This window comes from Lytechinus pictus, chromosome 3 (genome assembly GCF_037042905.1).
Source record: "Lytechinus pictus isolate F3 Inbred chromosome 3, Lp3.0, whole genome shotgun sequence".
Lineage (NCBI taxonomy): Eukaryota > Metazoa > Echinodermata > Echinoidea > Temnopleuroida > Toxopneustidae > Lytechinus > Lytechinus pictus.
Window position 1 is genome coordinate 44,877,219 of NC_087247.1, and position 17,733 is coordinate 44,894,951.

General features: G+C 36.1%; 1 protein-coding gene, 1 long non-coding RNA gene and 1 other non-coding gene across 3 annotated transcripts in view; all 3 read right to left on the reverse strand.

The window, feature by feature from the left end:
• Window positions 1-253: 253 nt before the first annotated feature.
• The window catches only part of LOC129257166 (amidase-like), a 61,414-nt gene continuing 43,934 nt past the window's right edge, over window positions 254-17,733 (reverse strand). Inside the window, exons 6-12 of the mRNA XM_054895434.2 lie at window positions 15,097-15,297; window positions 5,958-6,032; window positions 5,113-5,278; window positions 3,929-3,988; window positions 3,150-3,250; window positions 2,263-2,449; window positions 254-1,537 (exon numbers count right to left, since the gene is read on the reverse strand). Of these exons, the coding sequence (XP_054751409.2) occupies window positions 1,341-1,537; window positions 2,263-2,449; window positions 3,150-3,250; window positions 3,929-3,988; window positions 5,113-5,278; window positions 5,958-6,032; window positions 15,097-15,297 (987 nt within the window). The 3' untranslated portion in view covers window positions 254-1,340. The remainder of the gene's footprint in view (window positions 1,538-2,262; window positions 2,450-3,149; window positions 3,251-3,928; window positions 3,989-5,112; window positions 5,279-5,957; window positions 6,033-15,096; window positions 15,298-17,733) is intronic.
• On the reverse strand, window positions 6,200-12,572 carry LOC129283151 (uncharacterized). Its single transcript, XR_010293089.1, has 3 exons — window positions 12,375-12,572; window positions 10,762-10,945; window positions 6,200-9,686 (listed from the first exon to the last, which is right to left on the reverse strand). It is a non-coding gene; the product is annotated as an uncharacterized LOC129283151 (long non-coding RNA).
• Window positions 16,338-16,426, reverse strand: TRNAY-GUA (transfer RNA tyrosine (anticodon GUA)). Its single transcript is given in 2 exon segments — window positions 16,338-16,373; window positions 16,390-16,426. It is a non-coding gene; the product is annotated as a tRNA-Tyr (tRNA).

Genomic DNA, 17,733 nt, shown 5'->3' on the forward strand with positions numbered 1-17,733 from the left:
AATATGCATTGAGTAAAATTGGGAGTTGGGAGAAATTAATGGCCAAACTCAGATTTCCAAACTTTTTTGAGGGGTATATATAATATACATATAAATCTGAGTATAATATATATATATGAAAATGTCACAACATATTGCTAAACTTGAAAATTCAATAACTTACTTATTTAAGATGTTGATAAAATCTTCGTTTTTTTCGGTGAATTTTACTCTATTTACTTGGATATAAAGCACTGAGTACACAATTGACTGATTAAATTAAACAAATCAATCGCAGTAAAGACTTTCAATTTATTGATTTCACTACATAAAATTTCAGGCATCTCCAATTTATAATTCACACAAACATTATAAGCTTACAAAATCACCGATGCACGTCGAAAAATCCTGTCACTATTTACTTTCATATCGATTACTAGTAACATAACAAAATAAGGCATTGTAATCAAATAGCTAGTTTATAAGAAACAATTTTCATAGAAATTAACAACACTTTAATAAAAGAATAACTAAAAAATTATCGGGGTGATACAGACAGGCAATTTGTCTGGAAATTGTATACCTCGAGACACCATCACTGTCTGTATAATAATTATGTCAAAATCTATCACAAAATTTATACCTACACCTTACAGCATCATAACTGGTAATATGTTTTTCAAATGTGTTCAAAGGAAATTTTGTATAAACAATATGGCAAAATGATCAATATTTACATAAATATCCCAATAAACGGACATAATTCGACAAAGAGAAACGTAACATAATACGAAATACATATTGGATGATTGAGAAAAGAATGGCATGATATCTATCGCGACTAATCACAAAGAAAATCCTTCCATATCATGGTTAAAATGTTCCTTTAATAAGCATATAAGGTAAAGAATGAAATAGGATAAAACAATCATGGATTGCGCAAGGGTGATAAAATCCATTTATACCCAAAATAGATTATAAAAATATTACTTAAAGTAGCGACACATGAACATCAAAACAAATACTAAAAATACTGTAATAAACCCCCCAAAAATATTCCTATAGCCCGTAAATCATATTTTCAAAAAACATGTTGAAAATATGAAAAGATTACCAAACTTATAGGCGTATACAATAGACAAGACGAACGCAAACTCAAATTACGACTTTGAAGAAAATGGGCTGTAAATTCAAGCTCAAGGTTGAAACTGCTAATACGTTCATTAACCTTTTCTAATATTAAACCGAATTCAGCATCAATAATTCATAGGAACTAATAAAAAAATCTCGAAATAATTCGTTGCATATAGCCTTCATACCTAATTAAGATTGACGGAAACATATTTGTTTATATCGTCGTTCTATTTTGTCTCGTCTCTGATCTTCTCGACAGCCTGAGCAAATTTGAAGATTGTGATTTCATCGAAGTGTTTTGCTACCAACATGAGTCCGACCGGTAAGCCATCTAGGTAGCCGGAATTGACGCTGATAGCGGGATGACCGGTCAAGTTAAAAGCCATGGTGTTAACTGCCATTTCAAAACATTTCTTGAAGTATTCTGAAATTGGGAGTTCAAAAGAAGAAAACGGTGATCATTCCGGTAGAAAAAAAAAGATACGCAGATGTGTGACTTTCCTCCTCAAACCGGTAAGTATGTAATTATATAGCTTTGGAAATTTTGGCAAATATGAATCAATATCTTGCAGAAGGACATACATTTTAATACGATTTGAGATGCTTGTCATGCAATCGTCACATGGGTTATACTTTTCTTTAACCTTATAGGATCTCAGGGTGGGGTTAACGTAACCTCCTCCCCACCCCCTCGACAATTTAAAACAACATTCTTAACAGTACATGAGAAGCTCTCGTTCATGAAGACGAAATTTTAATTGTGTTAGCAACGTCCAATAATCGAAAGATAAACAACTATTTGGTAACCCAACAACATTAACTGTTCTAAAGTTATTGTTACATACGACAGCTCCTGTTGGGGTACAATTATTCCAACGCAATTTTTTTTCAGATTTAAATACATATGAGTTTGAGGTTAATTCCATCGAAAAGAACAAACATTAAAAAAGGAATAATAGTTAGTAAAACTTGATCGATTCTCGCAGGTATGAAGATCAGTCCTGTCTACAATATTTGTCTACACTTATTGCGACTGGAGGGCAATTGTTGTTTGTAGAATAGAAGAAAATTAAAACAAAGACAAACGACGAGACAGAGAGGGGGCAGGGGAAGGGGTGGTATTGCAGTTGATATCATGTATGTACATACCGGATTGTGAATCATCTTTGTAGATGAGCTTTGAAGCAGTAAAAGGTATGGTAGGCAATGCAATGATGTCTACTGATTCCAAAGCTTTGTCATATGCCTGACGGAGAGTGAAAACCAGATTCCTTGCTCGGCAATACACCTGGCTCTTGTATTGTTTCTGTAAGTATTCTCCTTGAAGAATAACCATCTGTCAGGAATGATTATAAAAAGTATGTCATGGGTCATTACAAATATATTAATTTCAACAAGATTTGTTTTACAATGATCATTGCTATAATGATTTTTTATGCTCCTTTTTACTTTATAATGTCGCTCTACTGTATAGTGTAGTAGGCCTATAGTGCAGGAATGGACCCTACGGGGCATGAAATAGGTTTTCATACATTTTCTTGACGCCTCATAATTATTCCGTCAAAGGCTCCACATCACGAATATTCCTAAACACGAATCGTACAGCTATAAATTGCAACAACTCGAGTCACTCGATAGCGTGGTGCAATAGGATAGGCCCTAATCATTGCGCTTAAAATGCATGGCAAGATATCTCTGTTTTGTCTTTTGTGTTTTTGCACCCCCTTAAAGTGCCACTCGGGGCACGTATACGTGTCCTATCAGCCCCCTTGACGCACTATACTGTTCTGATACAAAGGTGAGCGCCAGAACATAACATCACGGCGTCACAGAGACAGTCTAACAGGTCGTTCAAAGAATTCGTCGCCCCAAATAAATAGTATACTATTCATCCTCGGAGGATCCTCCTGTACTTCTCTTTCATGACATATAAAATATACCCAGGTCCAAGTTTGATACAACTCTGGTAAATTCTGGTTACGATTTATTATCTGCTTCAAATGAGATCTACTCAGTTCTTATTGATTGTACAATACCTTCATTGTGTCTGAAAGATCATCAATCCTGGATGACATCATCTTCCCAGAAGCTATCGCGAAGCTGGTCGGATAAAAGCCCACGTGACCAGTGCCGCAACCTATTCAATCAAAGTTGGTTTTTTTTTTAAAGGTAACTATTTTCTTATCGCCTTTTGACCTTCCCGTACTTTCCGATATTTCTTCACTATATCATTACTACAAAGCAACTGATGGAATTTAATCACATTCCACAGTGGGACTGAAACCCGTAATCTGACAATAATGATTGTCACTAACAGACAGTACACTAATCTTAAAGTGAAACATGGAGGAGGGACAGATAAAACCCACACAGCGCCATCAGAGTAACCTGATCTGCATGTGTATTGAAATAATAAGCTTAATATTATCAACCATATACTAGTTAAATATTATGTTATATACGTTTATGCGATTAATTAATTTTATTTATTTCGTTTTATTTATCCAGGGTAGCCCTATCAGTAGTCTTGTACTGTTTTCCATGGGGCCCTGTAAACAAATATTTACAATATAACAGACAAGCAAATTACATAAGAGAAAAAAACAACTACAGGACATGCCAAATAATCATCAGTGAATACATCGAAAAATGATGATGGTACATATATTATAAGTACAATGTAGGGAAGTAACGTTAATTAATCTTGATTTCAATCAGCGTTACAATACAGGAAAAACAACCCCCTCACCCTACATTTCAATTATTTAAATTCAGGTAAATCAATGTGATTGCTTCTCAATGTGTATGTTCTTACCTCCGAGACGGTACATGTTTTCATGAGAGCCCTCTACTGTTGCTCCCCAAATACTATGCGCTATATATACAAAGAGAAAGATCAAAATGATATAGAGACAATAAAAAAATTAAACTTGTAGTCTTTCCGATTTGTAGTAATTTTTTCGAATAAAAAAACCTTAAAAAAAAAAAAAAAAACACGAGCATGTCTGTTTGGATATGCGTGTTCTTACGTTTCTCAGACTTTCGTCCGCGGCATATACATTGGAGCCTATTATCAGCTGATTTGTGACAATAAGTACACTGAAACATACAGAATCATAGTAATTATGATTCAACAAGGTTTTAAACGACAAATCAACCTATGTAACGGTTGTCCAATATAAACAGTATGACAGTAAGTCCGTCTGATATTTTAATTATGGTAAACATAATCGCACGACGTTGAATACTGATACAATAATTGTTTGTTTTGTATAACTCATAGTTTGTTCCTTGTATGCTGTCAGATAATATGATACTATCAAGTTTTTAAAAATCACATATAATCCAGAGAATATTTCTTTCTTCTTGACTGAGCACTTTGTTGTTATTCTTTGAATGGGATAACAAGCGTATTTTTAAATGACAAGAAAATCATGCTTATTTCAGTGATTATAAAAGCGCTATTGGGCGATTCCATACGTGTCGTACGGGACATTTTGACAACAAATTCTAGTTTTCTAGCCGAATGCTTGAGCAATAAAATATTCTTCTTTGTCAATGATAAAATTATAGTGGGTAGTCATGTGAAAAACTAATAACCAACACAAAAAAATGATTATGGGTAAATTATAGGTGAAAATGTTGTGTGTCGTATATACGGGACGCAGAAATGTCACGGTCCCGTACGACACGCAACATTTTAAGCTCTAATTCACCTATGGACTATATATTTTTGTTGGTTTTCAGTTTTTTGCATGTCTATCTAGTAGTACTTTAATATTACCACAAAGCAAATTGAAATTCTTCATTCGTTTGGACAGCAGGTTGAAAAATGTTGTGAAAATGGCTGATTTTTCTAGCATGGAATCGCCCTATTCTGGTTTAAAGCTAGTATTGACCTTTACCTGTTCATGCGCAAATTGTAACTACGAATCTTCTTTTTACTAAAATACTAATTACCTTTTTTGTTTGTTTATTAATTAAAGAGTGTATAATTACAGATAGAATGAATAGGCACCGATATGTCCTGAACAACAGCACCACCCGTTGTGAGTTTGTTAATTGTTTCCTTCAGTAGTTTGTTGACGGCAACATCAGCACCAGCCATTGCAAAACCTTCTTCTAAAATTCCAACTTTTAGTCCCTTGATGCTTGCGTTCTCCAACTTTACCATCACATTTTGAAAGACAATAATGTATTGTACAGAAAATGATAGTGAAAAATAAGTGTTGCATGAGAGATTTGTAAAAAGAAAAATTAAAAGATGAAATTTCCAAAGAGAATGATAAGAAAAGGGGAGCAGAAAAAGAAGGCTCAAAGATAAAGAAAAGGAAGAAAAGGAAAAAGCAGAGGATGAGAAGTAGAAGTAGAAGGAGAAGAAGAAGGAGAAGAAAAATAAAAAGAAGAAAGAAAGAAAAAGAAGGAAAGGGAGAAGAAAAATTGGAGGAACAGAGAAATAACAATCTCTGATTGTATCAACACTCAATCTTCAAATGCTTTATTTTATTAACATTTTTAAGTATAAAACTATGCAAAAATAATTATCAATTTTTTATGAAGGATCCTCTTCTGAAATGCAACATAAAATGCATTTAACTTTTTGGTAAGAAAATTCTTTTTAAAATTTGACTTAGGCTTGGAGGAACCACTCTTAGAAAATTGATACATTTATGTATATAATTTCTCATTCATGTCATTATAATGAAAATAAATTATGAAGGCATTTGGATTTATACATTGTTTTCGTCATATTACAATGCAGAAATATACACCGATGACAAATTAGCCCCCTCCCCGAAATGGCCACAAAGAAAATCTGCAGAATATTTCAAGGCCACACTAACTTCTTTCGTATATTGAGGCACAGTCATATGAGGATGTTGTCTCGAGTCCATACCGCCATCATAACCTGCGATTGCCTATAACAAAAATCAGATGATATTCTAAGCTCAATTTCTTTGAAGAAAATCAGGGTAAAGCAGATTTTTATTGTGTATATAAATATGAAAATAGGAACTCCCTTATAACAAGTCTCGTAGTTGTAAGTCTCTGTAGCTCAAATGAACATTTTTGGCGCCTTAAATATCCCTGATAGCAGAAACTGGTAAAAATGACGTCATAATTACGTCAGTTTAACGACGAGTGTCACGTCATTTTGACGTCGTAACATGACGTCTTATTGACGGGATCTTGCACCCGCGAATAACGTCATTATGACGTCGTATATTGACGTCATTATGACGTCTCCAAGAGTGACTACGACGTCTTAATGACGTCTTAGCAACGTTTTTACAACGTTTTCCTGACCAGTATCAAGGGTCAGATTGACGTCGTGTATTGACGTGATTATGACGTCTTCGAGAGTCAACAACGACGTCTTAATGACATCCGTGCAACGTGTTCCTGACCGGTTTTAGACGTCATATTGATGTAATTATGACGTCTTTAAAAGTCATCTACGACGTCTTAATGACAACTTTGCGACGTATTCCTGACCAGTTTCAGACGTCATATTGATGTAATTATGACGTCTTTATAAGTCAACTACGACGTCTGAATGACGACTTTGCAACATATTGCTGACTAGTAATAGACGTCATATTGACGTCGCATATTGAAATGAATATGACGTCTTTTGGAGTCAACTATGATATCTTAACGTATTCTGACGTGATAATGACCTAAACATTAAATTCTACATGCAATGTACATACACACATCACTTCAAAGACCTTGTCATTGAGGATTATCTATATTTGGTGAATACTGAGGTGGTCTGACAATGTCCAGCATTCCCAGTAACAATATAATGATCCTCCATGCCAGGGCCTTGCATAACTTGTCTCGGTCTCAAGAACATGACCCCCCCCCCTCGAAAAAGAATATATACAAAAATGGAAAACGAAATCAAATACATGTACGCATTTCAATTACGAAATCGTGGCAAATATTCTATTAATAAATAAAAGTTGCATAACATATTACCAGCAAAAAAAAAAAGGAATACAAAATGTTGAAAACTCTAAATAGATTGAAAAAAAAAACACTTTTCTATGAAAATGCAGTATTAGGGTCAAAGGAATGAAATTACAATGTTGGTTATACCAATACATACAATTGTACATGTATAAATACATGTACACATTAATACATAACAGAGGCATAATGATCTCCAAGAATAAAGCTTTTTCGTTGAAATTGTAATTAAATATACCTTCAACTTTAGACAACTATGTAATGTAGGTAAAAATATACTGTATGTAAAAAAAAAATACCCGAGTTGGAATAGTTTCAGGATTTATGGAAGCTCGCATTTGGGTGAAAGAATCATACATGTACATTAATTCTTATGAAATGTTTGGGTTGTATTACACTATCACTTAGGGCCAGGGGTAAAAGACAGTAGTTGCAGCAAACAATTATTTCTTCGGAAAGTCTTTTAAATTAAGGTTAATTGTCAGAATATTGTACATAATCTAGATCTGGGCCCTGTCTTACAAAGAGTTACGATTGATCCGATCAATCATAACTCTATGGAAATCCATCAGTGTCATAATTTTTTTCTACGAAAAATTTGCACAATGTCCTTTGTATGCAAAGAGAAACGCAGCGAATTTTTGAGAAAACAATGAATGCATGAACATACATCATAGCTAGAAAATATTTTGAACAAACATGCTTAATAGATGTTAACGTTGCTGACCGTCCATAGTTGCGATTGATCGGATCAATCATAACTCTTTGTAAGACGGGGCCCTGGTAAATTAATGTAAACTTGTATCTTTGTAAAATCATGAATTTTGATCTTAAAATCAATAATTCTGATGATCACTAACACAGAAAAGCATATGTGGGACAGGACAGTGTATTATGATTGATTTGAAAAATACCAGACGTTTGATAGAATTACATGCTTATTTTGCTCATTTCTCAGCTAATACACATTTTCTTCCCGAGCTTTTTGGCACACATCTTTTATATATACATACACTTTGCTGGTAATTCTGTTGGATTCTGTTCGAACTCATTTTAAGATAGTTACTACTAGAGGTGCGCTATTAACTTAAGGCAACTATGTAATGTAGGAAAAAATATACTGTATGTAAAAAAAAAAATACCTGAGTTGCAAAGTTTTCAGGATTTATGGAAGCTTGCATTTGGGTGAAAGAATCATGCATCAATAAGTCTGATGAAAATAGTTTGTGGAACTGTTGTATTACACTATCACTTAGAAGGAAAAGACAGTAGTTGCAGCAAACAATTATTTCTTGAGAAAATCTATAAAATCAAAGTTAATTGTCAATATATTGTACATAATCTACATCTGGTACATTAATGTACACTTGTATCTTTGTAAAATCATGAATTTTTTAACTTAAAATCGATAATTCTGATGATCGCTGTAAACACAGAAAAGCATATGTGGGACAGTGTATTATAATCGATTCGAAAAATACCTGACATTTGATAGAATTACATGCTTATTTTGCTCATTTCTCAGCAATTACGCATTTTCTTCCCTACATGTAGCTACGTAGGCTTTTTATGTGAGCTGAGAGATTTCATACCAGATTTCCTTAGCTTGATAAAGTTCTTATGATAGTCTGTGTATCAGCATAGTATGTGTTCAGTGTTTTGAACCCACTGGAGATTGTGCATCATATCTTTATGTATGGAAGTCATTTTGCATCTGCGGTCTCCATGGTTTTTTCAGGATATATGTGTTGACTAGACCAGTCCCATATTGATATTTTCGTGCTGTGTCACTTTGGAAGGCCGTCTCTAATTGGTTGACTGGTGAGTTGGCAGATGCACAGCCCATCCCACTTTTCAATTATATCATTACGTAATCTCTAACATGTCTAAGATATCCACCAGATCAAGAGGCCGCTTGCACTCGGCTAACGCATGTACACAATCCTCTGCTTCATCATTAACTGGATCTAAACAAAGCCCAGCATACCTAGATCATATTGATACAGTCGTTCAAAGAGCGGTGGCCGTGGCAATGGAACGCGAGAGACAAAAACTCAATGATGACATGGATAAGCACGAAAATAAATTGCGTGAAATTCTTGATGAAAAGCTCACTAGTCTACACGTTCTTGAAATATCTATCGATACTAAATTGAAGCAACTCCGTGATTTTGAAAAATCGGTTGCTGATAACATGACTAACACCATAATGCTTTGTCAAATAGGCTTGACCACATCGAGCAGTACTCCTGTCGCAATAATATCCGTATCCATATGAGATTGTTCGAAATGTAGCAAAGCAGATTGGTATCGATCTTACTCCATGTGACATTGATCGATCCCATCACCTTTGCCGACCAACTAGCAGTCATGATGTTCAACCCAAAGGATCATACCCCGGCGTGGCCCTGTAATGCCAACTTAGCAGCTCCACCAATCAATGTGAAATTCACTTCATACAGGCCGAAACAAACGATGATGAAAAATAGAGGAAAATGAAAATGCTCAGGAACAGATGACTGGGTGCAGGCAGGCAAGGCAGTTCAGGTGGGATGAAAATTTATTGGCAGGACACCTTCCGTTTCAAATTACAGCATCTGCAAAAATAACAGAAGAGGAGAAACATAAAAACTTTTTCTACATAAATTATTTATTAATCTTCATTAAAAACTAGATGGTTTCAATTTTAATTTCCAATTTATTTTAAATGATTAAAAAACGATGTGGTGTTTGTTACATATTTTATACTTCAAATATTAACATGTTAAGTCAAGTCGGGGGGGGGGGCATGATGCCCTCAAGACCTTTAACCATCTCTGTATAAGGAAGGAAATTTTAGAATCAATTTATTTGACACATAAAACATATAATTTTTTTATAATTACAATTTTAATTCATGCCTTTTTTATGTGTTTTAAATGGTTATGGGGTAACCAGGACTGTCAGGACCGAGAATTCGAACTTCGAGGCTGAAATACAGCCATTCCCTATGCCTGATTTGGCTTAAATTCAGGTCAAGGATCAATTAAATATATATTTTGCAAAAAAAATCTGACAAATTTTGAGGTGGAATTAGTTTTCTGGCATCGCGAGATCGACCAATGCAAAATTTTATTAGCGCCAATTTACCATCTAAACTTGTCATTGAAATTAGAACGTCCAAACCGATCTAGTACCAGTACTAGCACAATGAATCAATCAGCTATGCATGTGCACCAATTCTGTATTTCTTGCATACGTACGTCACTCGAGTTAAAGTTCATGTCATTGCGTTATATAGCGTGGGAATTGTAAGAAAGTGATCCTTCAAAATTTTTACCTTCCAACAATTAACATTTTTTAAGCCTTTGTATGCATTTAGAGTACAAAAGCTTACAAATTGGACAAATTAAATGTTTGCCCCAAAATTATTGTGGGAAGGGTGGATTTTCTAGGGAAATCCATCTTAGTGTACAAAGTTCTACAGGCAACAGAGACTTGTCTAGGCTCCGTGAATGAAAATACAATGAAAAAATATCACAGAGTCCTCGAAGTACAGTCAGGACCATTAACAGATTATAAGGTGCCCCGAGTTTGTGCACACCCAAATCTGCGTGATTCTGATAATAGAGATTCCCAATGATCCCCCCCCCAAAAAAAAGGCTTTACATCTGAAATAGCCTTCTAACTTACCTACTGCCCGATGCCTCCTATCATGTAGGGCAGCAACGAAGGATCTCCACTCCTGGCATCCAGCGATTCTGGGCCTTCTTCTGGAAACTCCCCCAGGCCAGGTCATATTCACTGACTTCATCTCCTCCTCAACTCCTCATGTGTGACACCGAGACAGGTGGTTTTGTGTCTCCCTCTCTTTCTCCTGAAATGTCAAACAGATCTATTCATTAAAAATCTTACTCAAAATGGTGCTTTTGGTAGAAAAATAATGAATATAGGGCATTTCATGTGACGGCCTTAACCCTTATTAAACTGGGGGGGGGGGTCAATTTGACCCCCCCTCAACAAATTTCATCACTACGCTGTCGCGCAAAAAATTTTGATCGCGCCGCTCACTGACTTTTTACTTTCAAGTCTCGCGCAAATTTTGAGACCAAATTTGTGACGCCCGGGTACGCGGTTACGACATTACGCAACATTATGTAAGTGCATGTCAGACCCAAAATTGCTCATAAACATGATTTCATGTACAAATCCAATGCAAATTGTGTATTTAGCCAAAATTCATAAATTTATCATTATTTCTACTTTTAGTGATTAAACTTAATTAATTTTGCCTTGTTTATGATTAGAATTAAGTCTAGAACGATTTTCATCGAAAATACAATAAAAAACAAAATGTAAAAAAAAATAAAATAGGCCTATAAGAAATCGGTCTTGGTACCAGATTTTTTTTCATTCACAATTGTTAGGAATGCTATAAAGAATATTTTCACCCAAAAAATAGCATTCTAGCTTTATTTAGTGAATCAGAGCAAAAAGTATGATTTCATGAATAAATTAGCATAATTAATTCATATAAAATAAAAAAATATGAATTCAGTGAAATTTACCAATGCAACTACGTAGATTACGTCATTCTCTACCATCATGCAAATTTTCGTTGTGATCGTGCAATCCACGGCCGAGATCTTATAAGGGGGGGGGGGCAATAATACCCCCCCCCCCCCCCCGGGAATGACAAGAATCAAAATACCCCGGTAGATTTAGGATTAAAAAAATTGTCAGTACGGTATATATTATCGAGGATCTACATAGGCCTAGTACATGTAGATCTGGTCCAGTTACATAAACTGAACTTTGTGAAATCTTGAAATCTACACTGAAAAATGTTCAAACTGAAGATCACCAACACATCATAAGACTAAGTAAGAGCACGTGGGACAGTTATTATTGCTCTGATTAAGGTAAATGCCAGTTGTGGTAACGATATCAAAATGAGTTCGTACCGAATCCAATGAAATGACCACCAAAGTGTCTGTCTATATTTATAAATAATATACCGTATGTGCCAAAGGATTCTGGAAGAAATTGTGTAATTGCTGCGAAATAAGCAAAAAAAGCACAGGATTCGGGTCAACTCGAGCCAAGGCAAGCGTCGGGCCGACATTAACCCGTGCACTGTGTCTGTGCAGACTTGGGCCCTGAGCCCACCAGCGAAGCCTGTCCTATTCAGCATGCCGGCGCTCGGGGCAGCCACCCCGGCCGGGCAGTGTCAGTGCACGAAATCTAAAGCCAAAGGCAAGCCGCGCTCCGAAAAGAAAATCTTAGAAGATGGTTATCTAACTTACTGTTTGGTCTCCTGCGAATGCCTTCGAAGTCGTTATCCAAATCTGAACCGTGTTCTTAAAGTAGTAGAACTATTATTAACGGCCATCTTCGTCGCACTTAATTCTCGATCCAAAATTAGGCTGCAACATTTAACGGCGAAAAACGAGCGCATTCCTTTTTCAAATTAAATGGTTAATTGCGACTCGACTGCGCCAGTTTGCATGCAGTGCAGTGCGCATGCGCAGGCTCGACGCCCGGCGGCGAATTAATTCTGCGGATCATGAATTTTTTATAGGGGGTGAGCCCGGGGGGCGTGCATGGGGGGGGGGGTGAGCTAACTAGATAGGGGGTTTGCATGACACCGGGGCATGACACCACTTGCGAAAAAAAAGTTTTAAAATAGATAAAACTTCTTTGACATATAAAGCTTCCTCTTGTTTGGTTTGGTTGGCAACCAGTTAAGAAATGATTATTTTTGCCACTGCACTGCTTTTGAAACTTTTTTTCTTTGAAGAATTACATACTTTACCTAAAATAAAAAAAATTCTGTACTATTTTTTTTTAGTTTTACTTTTCCTTTTATAAGTAGAAATAGCCTTGCTAACATGGCAAGGTTCAAAAAATGGCAAAATAGTATGTGGCTTTGAAATTAAACTTGTAAATTTCCTCGTCGTTGATTGGTAAAATTTGATGTCATAATCACGTCGTAATGTGGTCATATGAAAACGCAAATTTCTTTGTCGTTGTTTGGTAAATAAATGATGTCATAATCACGTCATAATGTGGTCATATAAAAATGCAAATTCATTTGTTGCAGATTGGTCGATAAATGACGTCGTAATCACGTAATAATCTGGTCATATAAGAAAGCAAATTTACTTGTCGTAAATTGGTCAGTAAATGACGGCGTAATCACGTCATAATCTGGTCATATAAGCGAGAAAATATACTTGTCGTAAATTGGTCAGTAAATGACGTCGAAATCACGTCATAATCTGGTCAAATAAAAATGCAAATGAAAGTTGCCATTCTAAGTCGTCAAAGTGACGTCGTAAGAACGTCATAAATACGACGACATGACGAGTATTACCACTTTACGATCAGTTAATGACGTCATTACGACCGTGTCTGCTATCAGGGATATTGCTGAGCTTCATTACCTATTTTCGCGTCATGTCTGAACAAAGATTTTAAAGCTATTCTCAGAGTTTCTTGGCCGATTTAGAGATACGTTATACTTCAGAAGTTCAGACAACAAACCTAGAAGATTAAAAGAAACAGATTTATGACCAACAAAAAGGTAACAGTTTCATGACGTGGCTTGCCAGAATTCATGAAATCTCGTCATTTGTTCCAAACCCTCTATTATCATGTTGTCTTCTTCCTGTGGTATATAAATCATAGTGCAGGGAACGGTTTAACGTTAAGAATTATAATTCATTCATTTCCTCTTTAAAGGGATCGTTTAACTTTGTGAGCAGCTGATTCAAAAAATTCTCAAACTGAGTTGAAACGTGCATATGAGTGACTGTATTTGTCCTCAAAAACCATGAAACAGACTACAATATAGGATGAAAAACTCTAATTTAGATACAAGTAGCACTTTATTTGCCTGATTTTGAGAACCATCATAGTAGACGGGTTCAGCTTATGACCAGTTTTCTCCAATCCAAAAAGTCTGTTGGCTATTTTGACTGCCTTCTGTAATTTTATCTCCTATACACACACTATTAGCTGCACTGTACATTCAGTGTATACCTTGTGCACACTGTATGTAGGTCATGCTGTGTTCATCTAGAATTAATGTGTTGTGGTGCACAGATTCCCTGTATACACATAGTCATTGAAACCAACTCCCAATTATTTCAAACTTTGGTTTACATCTCCAAGGTTTTAAAATTGATCCTGTAAATATAATACTTTGAAACTTTTGGGATGGTATTTTTACACTATAATCCTAATGTTAAGCCCATTTTCAGGAACCAAAAGGAGAATTTTTTGAATCAGAACAAAGTGAAATGATCACTTTAAGACTTATGAATTCAGAGTAATACTTAGTAGCGTTTCAACAGACCCGTTTAAAGGGAATTGTAGCTTTGGTAATGGAATATTATATTTATGAAAGCAGACGGATTCCGGGTGCTAATAGTTTGATGAAAGTCGTGAAAGGTATATATAGGTTCTTTCAAAACTACTTGCGAATGATGGTTTGACTTCCCTTTACCGCCCTTTCACACGGTACCAAAATCGTAATTTGAATGATGATTCCAGTGAAAAATATAATTCTAATGACAATTTTTAGCACGTGTGAAACCAAACTAGAATCACGAATTCAAATTCTACTCCGGACGTGAATTCCAATAAGTTTCACTCAATAAATTACGGTACGAATTTTTCGTCTGAAAGGGTTGACCTCCGTAATATCTTTTGGGGGCGGAGCTTACGTCGGTGACCTTTCAAGCACTTCCGTAGATAATACAATAATTGTCAAGCAATCACTGTAGTTTGTATTTGCGATGAAGAGCTCTGATTGACAAGCTTAGTCACCCATAGTCACCAAGGACACGTACCGCCCTCGCTCAGGAATTTGTATTCAAATCACAGTTTTCGAGTGAACGTATGAATGGTATAATGATTGTAAAGACGAGTTGCAATCATCATTACAATGATGATTCAAGATTCTAGTGTGAAAAGGCCCTTTGATATTGTGTACCTGCATACAGTCATTAGACTTTCACCTACCTCAAGGAACAATGCACAGTCATGGACAGTCCTAGCCATAGGGCCAAGGTGATCCACGGACATTTCAATTCCCATTGCCCCTGTGTAAGGCACCAGACCATAGGTGGGCTTCAGTCCAACGATACCTGTCCAAGCAGATGGAAGACGGACTGACCCTCCTTGATCACCACCGATTGCCATGTCCACCTCACCGGTCTGAACCTGTTATGGGTACACAGACAAAAGGTCAACCAAACAATATCAGCCATGGTTTATGTAGTTGGGTCAAAATCATGCATGAATTCAATTTCATAACTCTGAATAGGTGGATATAACATCGGATTATTGTAATCCAGAATAAAACAAAATATATACCGGATATCATACATGCCCAACATTACAAATAAAGACTAGTGGCTTTAAAAAATATCAATATTAATAATGGGCATTTCGTAGTTCGAGAGGAGTACCAGGTTTTGCTTTTAAACTGATGAAATAAAAGCCGATATTACCCCTGTGGAGCCGTGATATGTGCAAACGCCGGGATATGTGCAAACAACGGTATATGTGCAAAATTTCGCCGGGATTTGTGCAAACAACGGAATTTGTGCAAACGCCACGCCGGGAAATGTGCAAATCTGTCAAAATTTATCAACGGCATCTGTGCAAACGTGACGACGGGATATGTGCAAATGAACAATTTTCACGGGAAAAGTGCAAACCTCCGGGATATGTGCAAATCACTGCATTTATCCATAGGCTATTTCTCATGAAATGTCTCATAAAATTACTGTTAAAAATGAGAAACATGCCTGCATAAGGGAGAAGCTACAGTGACATCGGCAATGAAACGCTTTTCAGAGAGGCAGGGGGGGGGGGGGGCACCAACCTTAAATCGAAGATCCACTATCGTTTGGAATGACATGGATGTAGAGTGTAGTCTTTTAATGCTCCAGACCCGGTCATTTAATAATTTGAAGATCCTTCTGAACTAAGATGCTGTACTAAAGCATACATAAGGAGCATAGCCATTCAAAAGTAATTAAAAAAACTGCAACACCTCACCGTCTACCAAATTAAGACCTTGTAGAAATGAGTACAGAATGTAGTCTTTACCCTAGACCTTGTTGTATCAATAACAAAAAATCAAATTTAATACCTCACCGTCTAATTCCTATGGAATAAGTTGTTGTAGTTGTTGTTTTAGCTGATACGGCGCGTGTCATTCAGTAGTGAATATTTGCGCCAAAAAAAACCCCACATCCACCGAGCCGGATTCGAACCAGCGACAAAAGGTTAACAGTTGTCAATCATCTACAGTCCTCCGCTCTACCAACTGAGCTATCGGTGGTTACTGGATTTAAAGTGTAGTCTTTACTCCAGACCGGGTGATGAAACAAATTCAAAACTATTTAAGCCCCGCCATCTTCCACTACTAAGACTCTGTTATAAAGAACGTGTATATAACGTATTCTCAATTCTCCAGACCCGTTTATTTACACAAATTTTCAAGACCCCACAGTCTCATTCCTGTTTAAAAAAGATGGATATAAAGCGTTGTCTTTTCTCCAGACCTTTGATTAAAAAACCTTCAGAATTAAGACCCAAGACTAAGACTCCGTTATAAAGCAAGGGTACATATCGTAGTCTTTACTCCAGACCCGTTTACAAAATTATGTTATAATCTTCAAAAATAAGACCCTGTAAGAAAGCATGGATATAAGAGCACAGTCTTTACCCCAGACGCTGTTATTAAACAAAATTAGGAGATCTTCAATTTGACGACTCCACCGTCTCATCTCTGTGGGGAAAAATGGATATAGAGTGTAGTCTTTACTCCAAACCTGGTGATTAAAAAAACTTAAATACTAAGACCCCATCATCTTCCAAACTAATAGTCTATAACAAAGCACGGGTACCTATAGCATAGCCTTTACTCCATACCCATTTATATAAAAAAAAAACTACACTGTACACTGTACACACACTGTATAATTACGCTGTATACCCATGTGCTACATTACTGGGTCTTAGTATTGAAGATGACGGGGTTGAAGTTTCGAAGTTTCGAAGTTTCGAAGATTCTTGATTTTTTTTTCAAATGACTGGGTCTGGAGAAAATAATAACTCTATATCCATATTCATGCTTGATTACATGGCAATGGTTTAGAAGATGGTGAGGTCTAAGTTTTAAAGTTTATTTATCTTTTTTAACCACCGGGATTTGAGTAAAGACTACGCTTAGCTGGTCCAGGTATAGCGTTAATCCTGTTGTTTGGAAGAATATATGGCCAAGACTGAGTATTAAAAAGTAGACTAATAACCTTCATCTTGTAGGGTAAGCTCGCATTGGGTCTGGAAAAGGAGACTACCAGCATGGGTCGGCAGATCAAAATTGATAGGGGGAGGGGAGGGCACAGCGAAAAAGGGCACTTGAAACAAAAAACCTTTTTTAAAAGCAAAATAACATATGTACCCTAGTAGGGTAATGAGCAAAATGATTGAGGGGGGCAAACATGGCGTATCGGGCAAAATTTCTTTAAAGCTGCGAGCGAGCAAAATTTTGAAACTTTTAATGAAAAAAAACCATTTGTGATAGATTTTAACATAGAGAACACTATCATATTTCACCACTTTTCTTTCCTTTTCTTCTTTTCT